This window comes from Stenella coeruleoalba, assembly GCF_951394435.1.
Source record: "Stenella coeruleoalba genome assembly, chromosome: 13".
NCBI classification, from domain to species: Eukaryota; Metazoa; Chordata; class Mammalia; order Artiodactyla; family Delphinidae; genus Stenella; species Stenella coeruleoalba.
The window spans coordinates 71933956-71956420 of NC_137159.1; the positions used below are offsets into that span (position 1 = coordinate 71933956).

A 22465-nucleotide genomic window follows, 5' to 3' on the forward strand; every position below is an offset into this window, starting at 1 on the left:
ACAGTAAGGGAACATTATGAACAGCTTTATGCCAATACATTTGACAACTTCGGTAAATTGAATAAATTTGTTGAAAGACAAAAAAAAAAGCTCATGAAAGAAGAAATGTATAATGTGAATAGGTAATTCTTTTTCTGTTAAAGAAATTGAACTAACAGTTAAAAACATTCCCATTAAGAACACTTCAGGCCTGGATGCCTTCACTGGTTAATTTTACTGAACATTTAGGGAAAAAAATAATACCAGTTCTACACAAACTTTTCCAGAAAATTGAAGTGGAGAGAATTCTTTCCAACCTAGTCTATAAAGTTAGCATTACTCTGAAAAAGATATTACAAGGAGAAAAAAGAAAAAAGACCAAATAAACTATAGACCCATATCCCTCATGAACATAAACAAAATTTTGGCAAGTTATATCCAATATGTTAAAAAGATAATACCTTGTGATTAAGTAGGGTTTATTCCTGCTTGAATATGCAAGGAATGCAAGATAGGTTTAAAATTTGAAAACCAATCGATGTAAGTCACTGTATTAACAGACTAAGAAATGATTATCTCAGTCAGTGCACAAAAGTATTTGACAAATCCAATAGGTATTCCTGAGTACAAAGTGTAAGCAAACGAGGAGTAGAAAGGACCATCCTCAGTCTGATTAAGGACATCTACAAAAAGCCTACAGTTCACATCATACGTAATGACAGAAGACTAAATGCTTCCCCTTAAGGTCAAGAATGTGGCAAAGATGTCCACTTTTACCACTTTACCCAACATTATACTGAAGGTTCCAGCAAGTGCAGTAAGGTAAGAAAAAGAAATAAGAGGCATCTAGTTTGGGAATGAAGAAGTAAAACTATCTTCATCTGTAAACAACATGATGTCTACATAGAAAATCCTATGGAATTTGCAAAGACACTGTTAGAACTAGCAAGTGTGTTTAGTGAGGTTGCAGGATACAAGATCAATATACAAAACTCAGTTGTATTTATGGAAATACAATACTAGCCCCAAACAATAGCAAATTGAAATTTTAAATTACTATTTTCATTAACATGAAAAAACATGAGATGTTGATAAATCTGACAAAAGATAGGCAAGACCTATACATTGAAAACTACAAAACATTGCTGAGAAAAATTAAAGAGAACCTAAATAGACTGAGAGATATATTGTGTTCATGGATTGGGAGACTCAACATTGTGAAGATGTCAGTTCTCAAATTGAACCACCTCATTCGGAATTCCAGAAGACATTTTATAGAAATGGACAAGGTGATTCTAAAATTCATAAGAAAATGGAAAGGATCTAAAATAGTCAAAACAGCTTTGTAAAGTAAAAACAGAGTTGGAGGACTTAATACCACCTTATTTCAAGACATAAAGTTAGGGTAATCTAGACAGTGTAATACTGGCATAAAGAATGACAAATAGAGCAATGGAATAATATGGAGTCCTGAAAGGGACCCACACATATAGAGTAAGTGGCATTTTGACAAAGGTACAAAGTCAGTACAGTGGAGAAAGTAGTCTTTTCAACAAACAGTGCTAGAACAATTGGATATAAGTATGCCAAAAAAAAAGACCTCTTATCTATATAAAGAATCTCAATGGATAATATACCTTAAATATAAAAGCTATCTTGTATCCAGACTATTAAAAGAATTCTCAGAATTTAATAATAAGGGACTTCCCTGGTGGCACAGTGGTTAAGAATCTGCCTGCCAATGCAGGGTATATGGGTTCAAGCCCTGGTCTGGGAACATCCCACATGCAGTGGAGCAACTAAGCCCAAGCACCACAACTACTGAGCCTGCACTCCAGAGCCTGCGAGCCGCAACTACTGAGCCCGCATGCCACAACTACTGAAGCCTGCATGCCTAGAGCCCATGCTCTGCAACGAGAGAAGCCACCACAATGTGAAGCCCGCGCATTGCAATGAAGAGTAGCCCCCACTTGCCGCAACTAGAGAAAGCTGACATGAAGCAACGAAGACCCAATGCAGCCAAAAATAAATAAATAAATAAATAAGTTTATTTAAAAATTTAATAATAAGAAAACCCAATTAAAATAATAGGTATAAGATTTGAAGACACTTCACCAAAGATGATGTACAAAGGGAAAATAAGAACATGAAGGTATACTCAGCTTCATTAATCTTTAACAAAATGCAAATCAAAAGCATAATGAGATACCACTAAACACCTATAAGAATGTCTAAAATTAAAAAGACTGATCATACCAAGTGTTGACACTTGGAACTGGAATATAGGAATATAAAATGGTACAACTTTGAAAAAGCTTGGCAGTTTTAAGATTGTTAAACATACATACACCCATTGTTGAGCTAGCCATTCCACTCTTAAATATTAACTCAAGGGAAATGAAAGCATATGTCCATATAAAGACTTGTTCATGAATATTTATGTAACATTGTTTATAATTGCCCAAACCCAGAACCATCCCTAATGTCCATCAACATGTGAATGGATAAATTGTATTATATCCAATAGTGGAATACTACTCAGCAATAAAAAGGAATGGAGTGTTGATCATACAATAGGTATTTTTATTATTTTTAATTGAAGTGTAGTTGCTATACAGTATTATATAAAACAATAGGTATTAATGTGAAAATAATTATGACAAGTAAAAGAAGCCAGACAAAAAAAGAATATATACTTTATAACCCCATTTATATATGTATTTATAAATATGTTAGAATTATATATACATTAATATATAGAGATATATATGCAATTCATATCTATTATAGTGTACATAATTCTAGAAAATATGAAGTAATCTATGGTAACAGTAAACAGACCTGTGGTTCCCTGGGAATGGAGGGTTGTGTAAAGAGTGAAAGGAACATGACAGAGGGGCACAAGGAGACTTTTGGTGATGGTGGATATATTCATTATCTTGATATAATGATGATGTTATGGATTTGTACTTAGGTCAAAGCATATCACAATATATACTTTAAATATGTACAGTTTATTATATATCTCTTATGCCATAATCTTTTTTCTTTTTTTTAAGGCTTAGGGAAGTACAAAATTTTAAATAATAAATACAGATTACACATTGTGGCTTTTGGTCATAAATTGTCGAGATCTATATTCATTTGCCTACATATCTCCACTTGGATTTTTTTTTTGAATTATATTTTATTTTTTTATACAGCAAGTTCTTATTAGTCATCAATTTAATATACATCAGTGTATACATGTCAATCCCAATCTCCCAATCACACCCCCACCCCCACCCGCTGCTGCTTTACCCCTTAGTGTCCCTACGTTTGTTCTCTACATCTGTGTCTCAGTTTCTGTCCTGCAGACTGGTTCCTCTGTACCATTTTTCTAGGTTCCACATATATGCGTTAATATACGATATTTTTCTCTTTCTGACTTACTTCACTCTGTATGACAGTTTCTAGATCCATCCACGTCTCAACAAATGACCCAATTTCGTTCCTTTTTATGGCTGAGTAATATTCAATTGTATATATGTACCACATCATCTTTATCCATTTGTCTGTCAGTGGGTATTTAGGTTGCTTCCATGACCTGGCTATTGTAAATAGTGCTGCAATGAACATTGGGGTGCATGTGTCTTTTTGAATTATGGTTTTCTCTGGGTGTATGCCCAGTAGTGGGATTGCTGGATCATATGGTAATTCTATTTTTTAGTTTTTTTTTTTTTTTTTTTAGTTTTTTAAGGAACCTCCATACTGTTCTCCATAGTGACTGTATCAATTTACATTCCCACCAGCTGTGCAAGAGGGTTCCCATTTCTCCACACCCTCTCCAGCATTTGTTGTTTGTAGATTTTCTGATGATGCCCATTCTGACTGGTGTGAGGTGATACCTCACTGTAGTTATGATTTGCATTTCTCTAATAATTAGTGATGTTGAGCAGCTTTTCATGTGCTTGTTGGCCGTCTGTATGTCTTCTTTGGAGAAATGTCTATTAAGGTATTCTGCCCATTTTTGGATTGGGTTGTTTGTTTTCTTAATATTGAGCTGCATGAGCTGTTTATATATTTTGGAGATTAAGCCTTTGTCCATTGAGATTCGTTTGCAAATATTTTCTCTCATTCTGAGGGTTGTCTTTTTGTCTTGTTTATGGTTTCCTTTGCTGTGCAAAAGCTTTGAAGTTTCATTAGGTCCCATTTGTTTATTTTTGTTTTTATTTCCATTACTCTAGGAGGTGGATCAAAAAAGATCTTGCTGTGATTTATGTTAAAGAGTGTTCTGCCTATGTTTTCCTCTAAGAGTTTTATAGTGTCCAGTCTTACATTTAGGTCTCTAATCCATTTTGAGTTTATTTTTGTGTATGATGTTAGGGAGTGTTCTAATTTCATTCTTTTACATGTAGCTGTCCAGTTTTCCCAGCACCACTTATTGAAGAGACTGGCTTTTCTCCATTTTATATCCTTGCCTCCTTTGTCATAGATTAGTTGACCATAGGTGCCTGGGTTTATCTCTGGGCTTTCCATCTTGTTCCTATGATCTCTGTTTCTGTTTTTGTGCCAGTACCGTATTGTCTTGATTACTGTAGCTTTGTAGTATAGTCTGAAGTCAGAGAGTCTGATTCCTCCAGCTCTCTTTTTTTCCCTCAAGACTGCTTTGGCTATTTGGGATCTTTTGTGTCTCCATACAAATTTTAAGATTTTTTGTTCTATTTCTGTAAAAAATGCCATTGGTAATTTGATAGGGGTTGCATTGAATCTGTAGATTGCTTTGGGTAGTATAGTCATTTTCACAACATTGATTCTTCCAGTCCAAGAACATGGTATATCGCTCCATCTGTTTGTATCATCTTTAATTTCTTTCATCAGTGTCTTACAGTTTTCTGCATACAGGTCTTTTGTCTCCCTAGGTAGGTTTATTCCTAGGTATTTTATTCTTTTTGTTGCAATGGTAAATGGGAGTGTTTCCTTAATTTCTCTTTCAGATTTTTCATCATTAGTGTATAGGACTGCAAGAGACTTCTGTGAATTGTGTATCCTGCAACTTTACCAAATTCATTGATTAGCTCTAGTAGTTTTCTGGTGGCATCTTTAGGATTCTCTATGTATAGTACAATGTCATCTGCAAACAGTGACAGTTTTACTTCTTCTTTTCCAATTTGTATTCCTTTTATTTCTTTTTCTTCTCTGATTGCCGTGGCTAGGACTTCCAAAACTATGTTGAATAATAGTGGTGAGAGTGGACATCCTTGTCTTTTTCCTGATCGTAGAGGAAATGCTTTCAGTTTTTCACCATTGAGAATGATGTTTGCTGTGGGTTTGTCGTATATGGCCTTTATTATGTTGAGGTAGGTTCCCTCTATGCCCACTTTCTGGAGAGTTTTTATCATAAATGGGTGTTGAATTTTGTCAAAAGCTTTTTCTGCATCTATTGAGATGATCATATGGTTTTTATTCTTCAATTTGTTAATATGGTGTATCACATTGATTGATTTGCATATATTGAAGAATCCTTGCATCTCTGGGTTAAATCCCACTTGATCATGGTATGATCCTTTTAATGTGTTTTTGGATTCTGTTTACTAGTATTTTGTTGAGGATTTTTACATCTATATTCATGAGTGATATTGGTCTGTAATTTTCTTTTTTTGTAGTATCTTTGTCTGGTTTTGGTATCAGGGGGATGGTGGCCTCATAGAATGAGTTTGAGAGTGTTCCTTCCTCTGCATTTTTTTGGAAGAGTTTGAGAAGGATGGGTGTTAGCTCTTCTCTAAATGTTTGATAGAGTTCACCTGTGAAGCCATCTGGTCCTGGACATTTGTTTGTTGGAAGATTTTTAATCACAGTTTCAATTTCATTACTCCTGATTGGTCTGTTCATATTTTCTATTTTTTCCTGGTTCAGTCTTGGAAGGTTATACCTTTCTAAAAATTTGGGCATTTCTTCCAGGTTGTTCATTTTATTGGCATAGAGTTGCTTGTAGTAGTCTCTTAGGATGCTTTGTATTTCTGCTGTGTCTGTTGTAACTTCTCCTTTTTCATTTCTAATTTTATTGATTTGAGTCCTCTCCCTCATTTTCCCGATGATTCTGGCTAATGGTTTATCAATTTTGTTTATCTTCTCAAAGAACCAGCTTTTAGTTTTCTTGATCTTTGCTATTGTTTTCTTTGTTTCTATTTTGTTTATTTCTGCTCTGATCTTTATGATTTCTTTCCTTCTGCTAACTTTGGGTTTTGTTTGTTCTTCTTTCCCTAGTTCCTTTAGGTTTAAGGTTAGATTGTTTATTTGAGATTTTTCTTGTTTCTTGAGGTAGGCTTGTATAGCTATAACCTTCCCTCTTAGAACTGCTTTTGCTGCATCCCATAGGTTTTGGATCGTCGTGCTTTCATTGTAATTTGTCTCTAGGTTTTTTTTTTTTTTTTTTTTTTTGTGGTACACGGGCCTCTCACTGTTGCAGCCTCTCCCGTTGCGGAGCACGGGCTCCGGACGCGCAGGCTCAGCGGCCATGGCCCACGGGCCCAGCCACTCTGCAGCACGTGGGATCCTCCCGGACCGGGGCACAAACCTGTGTCTCCTGCATCGGCAGGCAGACTCTCAACCACTGCGCCACCAGGGAAGCCCATCTAGGTATTTTTTTATTTCTTCAGTGATCTCTTGGTTATTTAATAACGTATTGTTTAGCCTCCATGTGTTTGTGTCTTTTACGTTTTTTTCCCTGTAATTAATTTCTAATCTCATAGCGTTGTGGTCAGAAAAGACATTTGATATGATTTCAGTTTTCTTAAGTTTACTGAGGCTTGTTTTGAGACCCAAGATGTGATCTATCCTGGAGAATGTTCCGTGCACACTTGAGAAGAAAGTGTAATCTGTTTGGGGATGGAATGTCCTATAAATATCAATTAAATCTATCTGGTCTGTTGTCATTTAAAGCTTCTGTTTCCTTATTTATTTTCATTTTGGATGATCTGTCCATTGGTGTAAGTGAGGTATTAAAGTCCCCCACTATTACTGTGTTACTGTCGATTTCCTCTTTATAGCTGTTAGCAGTTGCCTTATGTATTGAGGTGCTCCTATATTGGGTGCTAATATATTTATAATTGTTATATCTTCTTCTTGGATTGATCCCTTGATCATTATGTAGTGTCCTTCCTTGTCTCTTGTAACATTCTTTATTTTAAAGTCTATTTTATCTGATATGAGGATTGCTACTCCAGCTTTCTTTTGATTTCCATTTGCATGGAATATCTTTTTCCATCCCCTCACTTTCGGTCTGTATGTGTCCCTAGGTCTGAAGTGGGTTTCTTATAGATAGCATATATATGGGTCTTGTTTTTGTATCCATTCAGCAAGCCTGTGTCTTTTGGCTGGAACATTTAATCCATTCACGTTTAAGGTAATTATCGATATGTATATTCCTATGATCATTTTCTTAACTGTTTTGGGTTTGTTTTTGTAGGTCCTTTTCTTCTCTTGTGTTTCCCACTTAGAGAAGTGCCTTTAGCATTTGTTGTAGAGCTGGTTTGGTGGTGCTGAATTCTCTTAGCTTTTGCTTGTCTATAAAGCTGTTGATTTCTCCATGGAATTTGCATGAGATCTTTGCTGGGTAGAGTAATCTTGGTTGTAGGTTCTTCCCTTTCATCACTAAGTATATCATGCCACTCCCTTCTGGCTTGTAGAGTTTCTGCTGAGAAATCAGCTGTTAACCTTATGGGAGTTCCCTTGTATGTTATTTGTCATTTGTCCCTTGCTGCTTGCAATAATTTTACTTTGTCTTTAATTTTTGCCAGTTTGATTACTATGTGTCTCGGCATGTTTCTCCTGGGTTTATCCTGCCTGGGACTCTCTGCGCTTCCTGGACTTGGGTGGCTATTTCCTTTCCCATGTGAGGGAAGTTTTCGACTCTAATCTCTGCAGATATTTTCTCGGGTCCTTTCTCTATCTTTTCTCTTTCTGGGACCCCTATAATGTGAATGTTGTTGCATTTAATGTTATCCCAGAAGTGTCTTAGGCTGTCTTCATTTCTTTTCATTCTTTTTTTCTTTATTCTGTTCTGTGGCAGTGAATTCCACCATTCTGTCTTCCAGACCACTTATCCATTCTTCTGCCTCAGTTATTCTGCTATTGATTCCTTCTAGTATATTTTTCATTTCAGTTATTGTATTCATCTCTGTTTGTTCTTTAATTCTTCTAGGTCTTTGTTAAACATTTCTTGCATCTTCTCGATCTTTGCCTCCATTCTTTTTCCGAGGTCCTAGATCATCTTCACTATCATTATTCTGAATTCTTTTTCTGGAGGGTTGCCTATCTCCACTTCATTTAGTTGTTTTTCTGGGGTTTTATCTTGTTTCTTCATCTGGTACATAGCCCTCTGCCTTTTCATCTTGTCTATCTTTCTGTGAATGTGATATTTGTTCCACAGGCTGCAGGATTGTAGTTCTTCTTGCTTCTGCTGTCTGCCCTCTGGTGGATGAGGGTATCTAAGAGGCTTGTGTAAGTTTCCTGATGGGAGGGACTGGTGGTGGGTAGAGCTGACTGTTGCTCTGGTGGGCAGAGCTCAGTAAAACTTTAATCCACTTGACTGCTGATGGGTGGGGCTGGGTTCCCTCCCTGTTGGTTGTTTGGCCTGAGGCGACCCAACACTGGAGCCTACGTGGCTCTTTGGTGGGGCTAATGGCGGATTCTGGGAGGGCTCACGCCAAGGCATACTTCCCAGAACTTCTGCTGCCAGTGTCCTTGTCCCCATGGTGAGCCACAGCCACCCCCGCCTCTGCAGGAGACCCTCCACCACTAGCAGGTAGGTGTGGTTCAGTCTCCCCTGGGGTCACTCTTCCTTCCCCTGGGTCCCGATGCGCACACTACTTTGTGTGTGCGCTCCAAGAGTGGAGTCTCTGTTTCTCCCAGTCCAGTCGAAGTCCTGCAATCAAATCCCACTAGGCTTCAAAGTCTGATTCTCTAGGAATTCCTCCTCCCGTTGCCGGATCCCAGTTTGGGAACCTGACGTGGGGCTCAGAACCTTCACTCCAGTGGGTGGACTTCTGTGGTATAAGTGTTCTCCAGTCTGTGAGTCACCCACCCAGCAGTTATGGGATTTTTTTTTTTTTTACTGTGATTGCACCCCTCCTACCGTCTCATTGTGGCTTCTCCCTTATCTTTGGATGTGGGGTATCTTTTTTGGTTAGTTCCAGTGTCTTCCTGTCAATGATTGACCAGCAGCTAGTTGTGATTCTGGTGTTCTCGCAAGAGGGAGTGAGAGCACGTCCTTCTACTTTGCGATCTTGGCTCAGGCTCTATTAGATATTTTTTAGTCATGTCAAAACTAAACTCTTTAAAATAGCGCAAATCTGTAACTTCTTTTCCTATTTCCTTTCTAATTATACTGTAGGATTTTTTTTTCCTTTTTTTTTAAGTTTTTATTTTTGTAAGCGGTACTTCCATCCTTCCATTTTTCATGCAGGAAGCTAGGGAATCTTCCTTGATGCTTATCTCATCCCCTGCTTTACTACCAAGTTGTGTCATTGAGAACACATTTCAAAGCTGTAGTCTTCCTTTTCTTCACTACCACCACCATTACCTGGTTCAGTTCTCTCTTCTCTTTTCACTAAAAATTGCCTTCCGATTATACTCCCTGGTTTTATGCCTGACCCTCTCAATCCAGTCTCTAGGGAACAGCCAGAGAGATCTTTTGAAGATGAGCATTTAAATCATGTAATTTCTCTGCTTGGATCTTTTCAATGACTTTTCATTCTTGGGATAAGATCTAAAATCCTTTGAATATGGTCAGATTCCCGTTTGCCTCTTGCTTATTGTGTTGTAATCACTTAGGCTACCTTTCAGTTTCTTAAAATCTCCAAGATCTTTTTACTCCAGAACTTTCTCACATGGTATTTTCTGAACCTGCACTGGTTTTTCCCTTTGTCAGTGGCTACCCCCATGCATGCTTTAAGTCTCAGCTTAAATGCCACTAATTCCGAGAAGTCTTTCCTGACTTGCCCATTCAAAATTGGTATCCACACCAGTATCCTGTAGATTTTCATCATAGCTGTTACAGGTTTTTTGGGGGGTGAGGGAGGGGTAGGAGAAGGTGTTTATATGTGTATATGAGATTATTTGGTAAAATACCTCTTTCCTATACTATTCTGAAAAGCTCCTTGAAAGTGGACACCTGTCTATTTTGTCACTACTGTGTAGCCATCACCTGACTTACTTCCTGGTACAGTTGACAATATTTATTGAGTGAAAGTTTAGAGAAAATACATTGGAAGGAAATATACCAGTGGGTTGCTTTTTGAGTGCTGCATGCTTGTTTTTATAAGATTTCTACAGTGAACTATTAGACTTTCTAATAAGAAAAGTTATTAATAAAATACATCTTTATACTTTTTGTCTTTACTAGAGGTGAAAAAGCAGATGTTATTTTGTGACTTAGATGCTAGTGCTAAATTCTGTTACAAATTAAGTGACCTTGGTATATTAACTTGACTTTTAATATCTTGGAGTTGCACAGCTCTAGGGAGCACTGTTTATGCATATTGTTAGTTAATGAGGACTCCTCTGTTAGTGTAAAGCAGAGACTCTTCTTTTAGTAGCAATTTTAGGTATATAGTTTATCTAGAACAGAGTATGCACTTTTCTCCTAGATCTACCTGCAATTTATGTCATCCTGCATTCTTATCTTAGGTGCCTTATTGTATTTGTTCCTGTCACAATTTTTTAATCAGTCACCCTTAATTTAGCATAGTTTTGACCAGTTTTGTCTCGTGGAGAAAATTATGTAAGGTTTTCTGAAATCTCGGTATCTATCCATGGTAGCTCTGGTGCTGGACATATGGTGAATATCCTGTAAATCTTTTAAAAATCTTTATTGAATGTCATACATTTTTGAAAAATATAAAATTAAGCCATATCTTTGAGGTAATGATTTGTTAAGTAGGCTTAGTACTTTGAAGTTCTAAAAGTATAGTTCTCAGAGGATTGTCAACTTGATTGAGTAGCTTATTATATTTATTTTTTGCTCATCATTTAAATGAGCTTGCTTCTTAGCTAGAAATGCTTCTCAGTTTTTTAAATTAATTAATTATTTTGATAAAGCCTTTTAAAAAAAATTTTTGTTGGCTGTGTTGAGTCTGTTGCTGTGCGTGGGCTTTTTCTAGTTGTGGCGAGCAGGGGGCTGCTCTTCGTTGAGGTGCCCAGGCTTCTCATTGCAGTCACAGTTTTATTTAAATGTTTGTGTTCCTTTTCTTTTTAAGATGCCCTTTGTTCATGTTATTTCACTTGTATTTATAATAAATGTATGCCAACTTTTTAACAGATAAAATAATTAGGCACAGGGCTTGTACCCTGAAGGACACTGCGCATGCCATCATTGCAGCTGAATTGGATCCAGAATTTAATAAACTCTGTGAAGAAATTAAGGAAGCAAGAATAAAGAGAGGTAAGTTATAGAAATGAACTTGCTACTGAAGAGTAAGAGGTCATTGAATGGTGTTTCTTTACGGTTGCTGGTATTATGAAAATGTATTTTGAGGCCCATCCTTAATTTCTGATATGAAAATGTCATGTAAATTCTCAAAGATGTTTTAAAATTTTACTTTCTATAACAGTTTTAGTGCAAATGACAGAAATAAAGTACTTCTTAGTGAAATTTCTTTTGCAGGCATATATCTTTAATTATGGATTTCTGTTCTTAAAGGATTTAGATAGGCTTTCATATTTGAAGAGGGTTTATTTTCATCAGTTTGTATCTAATACCGATACTTAAAAATGGTTTTTAGGAATACTTTTTTTTTAAACCTGTTGGAATTTATGTGCAATTTTGTTAATATAAACACAGAATTAGCAGATGTGTTTTGTTCGTTCTATATATAATCCTGTCCTTGAGGAACTCACGCTTTAGTAGGAGAGAGTAAGTGTAAAACAAATCGAGTATAGTGTGGCATATGCACTGATTGAAGCATGTTCATAGCACAGAGGAGGGACCTCCTGGTAGGAAACCCAGCATTTTGATAGAGTTTGGGGAATGAATATAGAAGTGTTGTCTCTAGTGAAGTAGAGGAAGGGAGGCAGTGACGGAGAAGGAGGAGGTATTGTAAGCACAGCACACTACGTGTACAGGCGCAGAGACGTGAAATAACGTGGTGTATTGGAAGAACTGCAAACTGGTATTGCTAAAGATGTACAGAATGGTGGGAAACAGAGCTCAGAAGGTGAGCTGAGTCCAGGACATTGAAGTTGTGAAGACGCTTTTCTTCTACTGCCTTAGAGAGGCCTTCCTTGGCCACCTAATCTTATTAGGCTCTGGTCACCATAGCACTTGGCATTTTGTTACTGTTGTTGTCTCTCTCCTCCTTATTTAGAATATAAGTGCTGTGAATGTCTTATTCATAGCTCTACTGCAGTCCCTAGAACTATCTCTGGTACACAACAGGCTTTTTATAAATATTTGAATGAATCAATGTCTTGCTAAGGAGCTTGGACTTTATCCTGTAGATCTATGTTTTTAAAAATGTGTTTGTGTTTATTACCCACATCAGCTTAGAACTACCGAATTAGATTCTCTGGCCGAGAATCTGAAGGCCAAGAAATCTGCACTTCAACAAACTCAAGTGCTTTTTATGTACACTAAAGTTTGAGAACAATTGCCATAGTCAGTAGGATTCATAGAAGTATTTGAAACAGTGGAATGGATTGGTAAATTGCTTTGGCAGCAGGAAATAGCAAGGTCTCAATGTGGCTCAGTAGGAGGATGAGAGACCAGTTAAAAAGCTGTTGGAGCCAGTTTTGAAAACATTTTGGCAGTTTCTAAAAAGTTAAGCATAATATTTACATATGACCGAGCGATTCTACTCCTAGGGATCTACCCAAGAGAGATGAAAACATATGTCCATATAAAGACTTGTACGTGAATGTTCATAGCAGTATTAGTCACAACAATTAAAAACCGGAAACAACCCAAATGTCCGTCAACTGATGAATGGGTAAACAAAACAGGGTATAAGGGCTTCCCTGGTGGCGCAGTGGTTGAGAGTCCGTCTGCCAATGCAGGGGACGCGGGTTCGTGTCCCGGTCCGGGAAGATCCCACATTCCACGGAGCAGCTGGGCCCGTGAGCCATGGCCGCTGAGCCTCCGCGTCCGGAGCCTGTGCTCCGCAACGGGAGAGGCCACAACAGTGAGAGGCCCGTGTACCGCAAAAAAAAAAAACCAAAAAAAAAACAGGGTATATTGTATAGTGACATATTGCTCAGCTATAAAAAGGAATAAGGTACTGATACATGGTACAGCATGGATGAACTTTATAAATGTTATGCTAAGTGAAAGAACGCAGTCACAAAAGAGCACATATTGCATGATTCTATTTATATGAAATGCTCACAAAAGGCAAGTCTATAGAGACAAAAAGTGGACTAGTGGTTGCCTGGAACCGTTACCTAAATTGGATTGCTGTGGTGATCGCACAGCTCTGTAAATTCACTAAAAATCACTGAATCGTACACTTAAAATGAGTGATTTTTATGTTGTGTAAATTGTACCTCAATAAAGCTTTTGGTGGGGGGAGGGCTGTTGGAGTAGTCCAGAGTTTTAATTAGTGAAGTGGGAATGAAGGTAGGATTAACATGAGAGAGATGCAGCTGCAGGGGTGGAGGGCATTGTGAAGGAAAGGAAGAGGCAAAATTGGCTGCCATGTTACTGGTTTAATGGCTTAAGTAGATGCTAATACCACCAGTAGAGAGAGGGAATATATAAGGATAGGTTTTTTTTGGTGGGGAAAGAGAAACCAGTTATCTTTAATTTGACCTATCTCTAGGATATCCAGTTGGTGATATCAAGTAGGCAACTGATATGAATCAGAAGCTCAAGAGAGTTTTGGACTAAAGATGTAATTTGGGAATAATTATATAATGCCAGTAGGAGCTGAAGGCACGAATATTTGTGGTGGAAGGTGTAGATTAAAGTGAGAAGAAAAGGGATTCCAGAGACAGCCCTTAGAAACGTTTAAGGAAGGCAACATTTAAGGATGGCATAGAAGAAAGAAATCTAGTAAAGAGAATTGAGATGGAATGGTTATTTTTATGAAGATCAGTGCACGAAAACCAAACTTATGCAGTGTGGTGTGACAGCCAGCTAATGTCAGACGGAAACAGTTCATATGAATGGGGTTCAGTGGCCAAATATATGCTTATACTTTCTAAGATGGCAGAAATCATGACTTTTAGACTATATATAATCTTACTGTCTCACAGTCATAAAAATGTGAAATGTATCCCTCTGCAAAGTAAAATGAATAAACACAGGGCCCTTTGGGGATTAAGTGTAAATAAGCATGGCCTGCCATTTTATTTTTATGATTTTATATCTAGTTTCTTTCCCATCTTAAATCAATAGATACTATTTCATCCAAATTACAGACTGTCCAAGTATAATTAATGACTTTAAAATTCAGTTTTGTATTTCAGACTTTTTTTAACCTTGTTGGTTTATGTAGCTGGAAATATTTAAATAGGTGTCGCTTATCTTCTGCTTGCAGGCTTATCGGTAACAGCAGAACAAATAAATCCTCATGGTACTGGAGCTCGAAAGATGGAAACTAGAGTTGAAGAGGCATTTCGGCACAAACAAAGAAATCCAATGGATATCTGGCACAGCTCTGCAAATAAATGTGCATGTGAGTGTTTGAGATCGTGTTATCCAGTAGTGGGAACAACTGCAAATGAGGCAGGTGTGTTAGGAATTGGGCACATATACCAAAGGGCTGCTAAGAGCTTGTGGGGTAAAATGCTGAATCAGAATACATTTCTTTAACCTTATTTGCTTTTCTCCTATCTCCATTCAATGCTTGCTGTTGTAATTGAACTAGATTTGAATATCTTCAGTTTTAAACTTTGGTTTTTAGATAGAGATGTGGAGCCAGTAGATTTTTTTTTTTTTTTTGCGGTACGTGGGCCTCTAACTGTTGTGGCCTCTCCCGTTGTGGAGCACAGGCTCCGGACGCGCAGGCGCAGCGGCCATGGCTCACGGGCCCAGCCGCTCCGCGGCATGTGGGATCTTCCCAGACTGGGGCACGAACCCGTGTCCCCTGCATCGGCAGGCGGACTCTCAACCACTGTGCCACCACGGAAGCCCACCAATAGATTTTTTTATCCACCCCGCCTCCAACCCCTTGCTGTATGTTATGCAGAATGTTCTTGTTATGGTGGGAAATGGAAACTCCAGCTTAGGAGAGTGACAGAATTGACAGCAGGAAGTTGATTTTTCTGAGAAAAATCTGTGTAGCCTTCTTTAACTGGCTTTGTTTAAGTCAGATGTATTTAGGGGAAAATTCAGTGTTCTGGGTTCTCCTCACTTTTCCTCATTCATGGTGATCTGTAAAATTTCTAAAAGACAAATGTTAATAAACACAGCATCTTCCTAATGTAATTTTTTTAACATGTTTATTGGGGTACAATCCTAATGTAATCTTTATGTTTCACTAAAGATAGCCATCTTTGGAAGATATACGCTGTTCTTCTGATATAAAGGTGGTAATTCTGCTCCGACTGTCAGTAAAGATGGCCATAATAAGTTCTTTCGCCAGTGGCATTGAATTTGAATGAATGAACCAGACTCAGTTTTTTTTATCTTGTTCTCTTTGTGATAAGTGGCATTCATGTGTGAGAACATTTGAAGGACTTAATGGTGCATTTAGTTCCATAAAACTGATTAAGCTATTTATCCTAGTTGTACCTTGGATCGTGACCTGGATTCTGTGACACAGCACTCTAATTTAAACCTTGAAATCCCTACATTCTCTGCAACTGGTAAAAATATTTACTAACTAAAACACATTGAATACTGGCTTCAAGCAGTTTTAATTTCCTTTAAGTATTAAAATATTGTAATCTACAAATGTGAGTCCTGTTTTCTCTTACCAGTAGATGGCATATGTGACTCATCATTTGTCTGTTTTACATTAAGTTACTTAAATCATATGTCTAAATCTCCCTTTGGAAGAGTTGCTTTTCTAAGGTCTTAGTTTTGGAAACAACCCCAGAGATGTTATAAAACTTGATTTTAAAGATTGTGCCTCTAAATGGGCTTTTCACACAAAGCACCCTTGAAAAAGGAAGTGGGTATGTTAAAGATTAGTTCTGTAAATATATACTACCACATGCCAGGTGCTGTGGGGATAGAGCAGTGACTAAAACAAAAATCCCTGTTCTTGTGGCACGTATATAACCAATTCCTCTAATTTTACCAAAATCATACTAAGCATTAGAAGTGATTATAAAAGGACGGGGAAAATATCTCTAGTTTGACCTCTCCCCAAATAAGAACATTTTCTTTTTCTTAGCTGGGATGAAAGCATTAGAAATAAACTTACTTCAGAAGGGCTTCTAACCTTTGCTTAGGGTATGAGTACATTTTAAGGAGTTGCGCTGGCTCCTGATCAAGCAGGGTCCAGCCTCTTGCTCTAGTGCTCCATGGCTTAGTGAGGAAAGAAAAAGGGAACCTCTTTTACCTTTGGTTATTGGAGAATAAGCAAGGACACAATGTCAGGAGTGACTTGTCAGGTAGTAAAACCTAACAGTTCTACATTTTAGAGAAAGAGCAAGCTGAATACTTTTCTTACATTTTTAATGTGGACTGGATTAGTTTTTCATATAAGTAATGGAATGCTTATGAATGCCTATCACTTATAGCCTGTGCTTTTAAAAGTAGACTAATATAGAAATTTCATCTCCAATTACCCTATAGCTGTAAATTGTAAAAATAGAAATTAATAGGGGATAAAGGAATGGAGAGATGATGGTAATGATAGTACAGTTTTGAAGGCAAAATAAATTTTGAGCCAAGTGACTAAATAACTTGAATTTTGCAGATGATTTTAGAAACCTTTAGTAGATTTATTCTTAGATGAGAAAGAAGAGTGATAGTTATGACAAAATTTGTCAACACTTGTGAATACCTTGGTGTCTTTACAGAGACTCAGTAAGGATTAAAGATGAAAGGATGGGAAAAGTATGTAAACACACTATATACTGTTGATAGATCACAAGTTCATATTAAGTGCTAGAGTAAAGAAGGGTTGTCTTAAGACCACATTCCCCTCTATTTGTCTTTCAAAAGCAGTTTTTAAACTGTGGATTAAACAATCTACACTTAGTGGTCTCATATTTGTATTTTCTTTTTAAAATGTCTTTGCCCAGGAAGCTTTCAACATTGACATATTAAAAATATATATTATCTCTTTTAAAATTAAGCCAGATTTGACATTACATTTATAGCCTTGGAAAAATATGAATTATTTTTACTCTGATGGCTTTCAACAAACTAATATTTAGAATTTGGTGTTTGACACCAGAAGTGATAGGTCTCTAGCTTAACTAGTTTGCTTTAATAACTTTGTATTTAAATTTCTTTGCGAAAATGTCCCACATTGCAAAATAAAAGTTAACTTTTTATTTAAGGGACAATGGGATCGACTTGTATAACCAGCTACCTTTGATACATACATGGGAAATTAAAGATTCCTGGGGCCATCATTACCTGGAAGTACCAGCTATCTACTCATAAAAGCTCATGATAGTTTCTAACATCTAGGAGTATAGTCCCTACAACTTTTGTAGGTCTCCCGTTTCACATAACTGACCAAATATTTATTTTCATTGTTTGTGAATGTTGTTGCTGCCTTGATAGCAGAGGGCTTAATTTTTCTACATATTTTCAAATAACAACTTTGCAAGAAATTGATCCTGATAGGTGAACCATTTGTGGTAGATGGCTAACAGCTGGCTAACCACATTGTCTATAAAACCTTCATAGGGCTTATGTTTCTTCTGGAAGGAGAGGCAGTAGAGATTGCTTTGTCGGGATACCTGTAACTATTCTCTCTTCATATAGTGGATCATACTTTAATTTCCTTTCATGGTTTAGAAGCTCTTGGGTGATCTTGCTGACAAAGCACTCATCTTCCTGGTGGAAGTCCAGGGCTATAGCCCCAAACCTTCCAGGCAGCTTGGTAATGTGGTCATTCCCTAAATGTGTGTATAGTACGCTTGGCCCCTGCATGTTAGGAATTAGGAACAGCTATAAAGTAGAATCCAGGGCAGTGGTAAAAAGTGAGTGCTGAGTAAACTCATACAGGAAATAAATGTAAATTCCTTTCATTCTTCAGAGTTCATCCCTGACTTCATATCCATTTTACTTGTAGTTTGTGAGGATTAGTCAGCATGGATGTCAAGAGCTAAGTAGTTTTTGTCTGTGTGTTACGCTAGTATGGGTTTACTTTCGTTTGCGTCTTACTTAATAAACATTTGTAAAACAAGCATTGCATTCCAGGTTCTACATATCTTTTTCCCTTCTTTGTAAAATAGTTCGAGTTCGGAGAAAATCAAGGCGGCGATCACAGTGGGGTAAAGGAATTATTAAGAAAAGGAAAGTCAATAATTTAAAAAAAGATGAAGAGGACACCAAATTTGCTGACTATGAGAATCATATGGAGGACAGGAAATTGCTAGAAAATGGAGAGTTTGAGGTAAGCACTGACTGCCATGAAGAAAATGGAGAAGAGACTGGAGACTTATCTATGACCAATGATGAATCATCGTGTGACATCATGGACATGGACCAGGGGCGGAGGCTTAACAACGGAGCGGGCACAAAAGAGAACTTTGCATCTACTGAAGAGGAAAGTTCAAATGAGTCTCTACTGGTCAACAGCAGCAGTTCTCTAAATCCAGAACAGACATCTAGGAAAGAGTCTTTCCTTAAAGGAAGCTGTCTAAACGGTGAGGCTTCCACTGACAGTTTTGAAGGAATACCACTTCTGGAGTGTCAGAATGGCAAAGCTGAAGTAGTTTCTTTCTGTGGTAGTGGAGACAAATGTAGTTCTGAACAAAAGAATCTTCTGGAGGACCAGTCAAAAGAAAAACCAGAAGCTTCAAATGAAAATCACGGAGATGATGCTGAGAAACTAGAGGCAGTGGAATGTAGCAATAATGAGAAGTTCGAACCTGGCCCTGATGTGGAGGTTAAAGATGCAGAACTGGATAAAGAAGGTAGAGCTAATGTTTGAAAATTTTTCCTGAAGGTTTTAACTGCAGAGTTAATTAAGTGCATATTTTATCTGGTCCCCAGTAGCAGTAGTTGGTAAATAATTATACCCCTTTGAGAATCTGTTGCACTTTTCACCCCTTTGCCTAGAAAAGTGTACACATACGTAATAAATTTTGGTGAATGTTTCAGAGGGTTTGTGGTCCAGAATGCATTGCTTACCTGGCTGCTTCCTCTTCTGCTTCCCACCTGATTGTCATCCCTGTCCTAATGGATTTATGACTAAAAGCTGAGTAGATCCACAAGTGTTAGGAAGATGGATTTCTAACAGAAGGATTATTGGGGTGGGGTGGGGGTGGGTGAGAAGACTTGGATACTGTAGCAGTATGGCATAGTAAAGTTATATAAACCCACATTAAATTACCACTCGTGTTCATTATAATCATGTGACTCTGAGCTAGTTGCTTATATTCTCCAACCCTGTGTCTTTTATCTTCTAAATTAAACTTCAGAGTGGTGCCACTGCAGGGATTATATAAGTCATGTATATTAATCGCCTCTCCTGGTAATGTACTAAGGTATATTCATGCCAGGCAGTCACTGTTAGTTGAATCTGAGGGATGTTTAGTCTAGGAGACTCTATCTATACGATCAGTGGCGGAAGAAAGCAGCAGAATCCTCACTGTCAAAGTTACTTTATTCTCGCAGAGTCAGAGCACTCTGCCCACTCCTGACTTGCTTTGGATATATGATTCTTCTAAGAAGCAGCAGAAAGGGGGCGTTGAGGGTTTCTGGCCCCACTTTGTTGTTTATCGTTATTCTTTAGCCCATAGTGAGATGGGGTGATTTAGAGATCTACTCTGCTCAGTGTACTGAATTTCCTTCCCGAATAAGCACTCTTCTTATACCAGGTTATCTTGAAATTGTATCATGCTCTCTAAATTGTGCGGAGTATATAGTGTTAGCCTGGGATTTGGGCTATGTGAGAAAGGTTTTTTAATGCCAGTTTTTTGAGCCCTCCAGTAGAATGAGAGAGTAGGATGGTATTCAAAGTCTTAGAATTCTTTTAATGGATAAAGAGAGAGGTACGGTTCTTGAATGCTGCCTGTTGAGAATTTTTCTTTTTCTCCAATATTTAATAATAGAAAGCAATTTTAAGAGCATTATTTATCCTGGGCTATCATATAGACAGAACTTAAAAAAATGTGTTGAAGCTAGAGTTAAGTAATGAATGGGACAGAGTGGGAAAAAGGGAGAGATTCCTGTTATGAGGCAGAATGGATGGGGAGGAGAAGTTCTTTTTAATGCTAGTTCACTATGAGATTTTAGTAAGCTCGCAGAAAAGGTTTAAATGAATATTATGTTCAGCTGGTGATCTAAAAGCTTTAAAGATATTTGTTGTGTAAACGCTTTACCTGAAGCTTTCATTTGTAACTGTCAGGGCAATGTAACCTCGTGTAGTGGTTCCTAATTCAGGTTTTTGGGCCTCTAGAAGTCCATGGATGTAATAGTGAGGATCCGTATGGTCTTAACAAAACTCCTAGCATATATTAATTGAACTGTAAATAAAGGCTTTCACTCTAAAGGCTTTCTGAAATATAAAATTTCTCTGGGTATATGTTTTTGAAGGCAACATTTTGGTTCATTTGTTATTTATCTATATAGCAGGCATTGAGGAAGAGGAATTGTTTAAAGACTTGCGACTAAGAGAACTAATGCAGGAGGGAGGAGGAAGGGTCTCCTTAGTGGCCCTGAGCGTGGGCCAGGTCCTGTATAAAGTTCTGAAGCAGTCCAGGTTTGTCCTTGTGTTGCTCCTGCTTAGGGAGCGTAAGGCTTGATGGTTTACCTGCCCTCCCTACCCATCAGGGTGCCTGACGCTGTCAAGTTACACTCAGCGACCTCACAGTTTCTGCTTTTTCAGTGTGGCTGGTCTCAGCAAGATGTTGGGAGGAAAGTAATTAGATTATACTAATTCACTCTAAGGTAGGAGGATAGGACACTAGACCTTTTGCATTTTTAATCGGTTTATATTTTTAAGAGAAAATTTTGTGTAACACAGGCAGTATAACAGAGAAAAGAAAGACGTTTCAGGCAATGTTGAAGCAAATGTTTTGCATTGGGAGGCAGATATGAGGCAGGTTGGCCTCACTTTGTGTTAGTATCTGCTTTTCTAGGGTGCTTCCTTTCTTCTGGTTCTGAGAGCTCCGAATTTTAAAATGGTTATCATACAGAGAATGAAGACAGTTTGTAAGTTACTGCTTAGAGCTGAAGATTACTCGTATCTTCCTTTTAGGGGATATGTTTGTTAAGATGATATTCTGGTATGACTTGGCTTTCATAGTTGTGGTCTAGTTCTCTTTAATCTGGGTTGCTTAGTCTTACATCCCTCAAAAAAATCATTTATTATTTAAAGAATTACGCGCTTATTCCAAAAGGATTTGTGGTGGGTAAAAGAATGTATAATTGTTTGTCTGATTTTTCTTAACTTTTATTTGCTGCAGTGCTTTTTTTTTTCCCAATTGTAGGTGCTTCTAAAGTAAAGAAATATCGTAAGTTAATTTTAGAGCAGGCAAAAACAACAAGCCTGGAACTGGTTCCAGAAGAGCCATCTGAGCCTGTGCCACCTCTTATAGTTGATCATGAGAGATTGAAGGTAAGCTTAGCTCTTCCCAGGCAGTTTTAAATGAATGGAAATAAAGCTAGATTTGATAATCTTTTGCTTTAACCTAGGAATATAGGTACTTCAGGGCTTCTAATGAAAAAGAGTTGTGTGTGTTTTGAGGGGTTTAGAAATATGAGAATGTTCTTGGTAATAAATTAAGCCCTGGAGTCTTCTAAACTCAGGTGTTACTATTACACCATAGCATGTGGTGTCTGTTGCCTAGCATTTGAGTGGAACCATTTCAGTTTGAACAATGAAATCAAATTTCATTTTATTCTTTTTTCTTTTAATTTTTCTTAGAAATTGCTTGATTTGTTGGTAGATAAAAGCAACAATCTGGCAGTTGATCAACTTGAGAGATTATATTCTCTTCTTAGTCAGTGCATCTACCGTCACCGTAAAGATTATGACAAATCACAGCTTGTAGAGGTGAGTGCTTATTACTTCATCTGTGGAATAAACAAATATGTGCTTTTACTTGTCCCAAAGAAAAGAGGAAAAAAAAAAGTTATTTTAGTCTAAATCTTTCACCAAGTAACTGAAGAGTGGTTTGAAGATTTAAGATTAGAAGAATCATTAAGAGTTACAAAAATATACTCTTGGTACCATTTTGTCTCAGAACAGAAGTAATCTGGGATTCTTTGTTTATCAAAACACAGAGATTCATGGTTGGCAAATACACAGATTAGCATTCACAGTTCTCCCCTCCCTTACTTATCACTGACTTGACCGATTAAGCATATATCACTTTGGCCTATTGAATGTGAGCATGGCCTCACAGTCCATGTTTCCACTGCTCCCGAGGT

At 37.5% G+C, this 22465-nt stretch overlaps 1 protein-coding gene across 6 annotated transcripts in view; it reads left to right on the forward strand.

Annotated features, from left to right (window-relative positions):
- Positions 1-22465, forward strand: part of ATAD2B (ATPase family AAA domain containing 2B) — a 151144-nt gene that overhangs the window by 122885 nt on the left and 5794 nt on the right. For 2 of the 6 annotated variants that reach the window (XM_079940979.1, XM_079940980.1), the window contains exons 23-27: positions 11279-11401; positions 14493-14630; positions 18319-19002; positions 21499-21650; positions 21960-22088. In XM_079940979.1, the coding sequence (XP_079797105.1) occupies positions 11279-11401; positions 14493-14630; positions 18319-19002; positions 21499-21650; positions 21960-22088 (1226 nt within the window). Of the gene's footprint in view, positions 1-11278; positions 11402-14492; positions 14631-18318; positions 19003-21498; positions 21651-21959; positions 22089-22465 lie in introns of those variants that run through there. The other 4 variants (XM_079940981.1, XM_079940982.1, XR_013831073.1 and 1 more) reach the window with 3 other exon arrangements.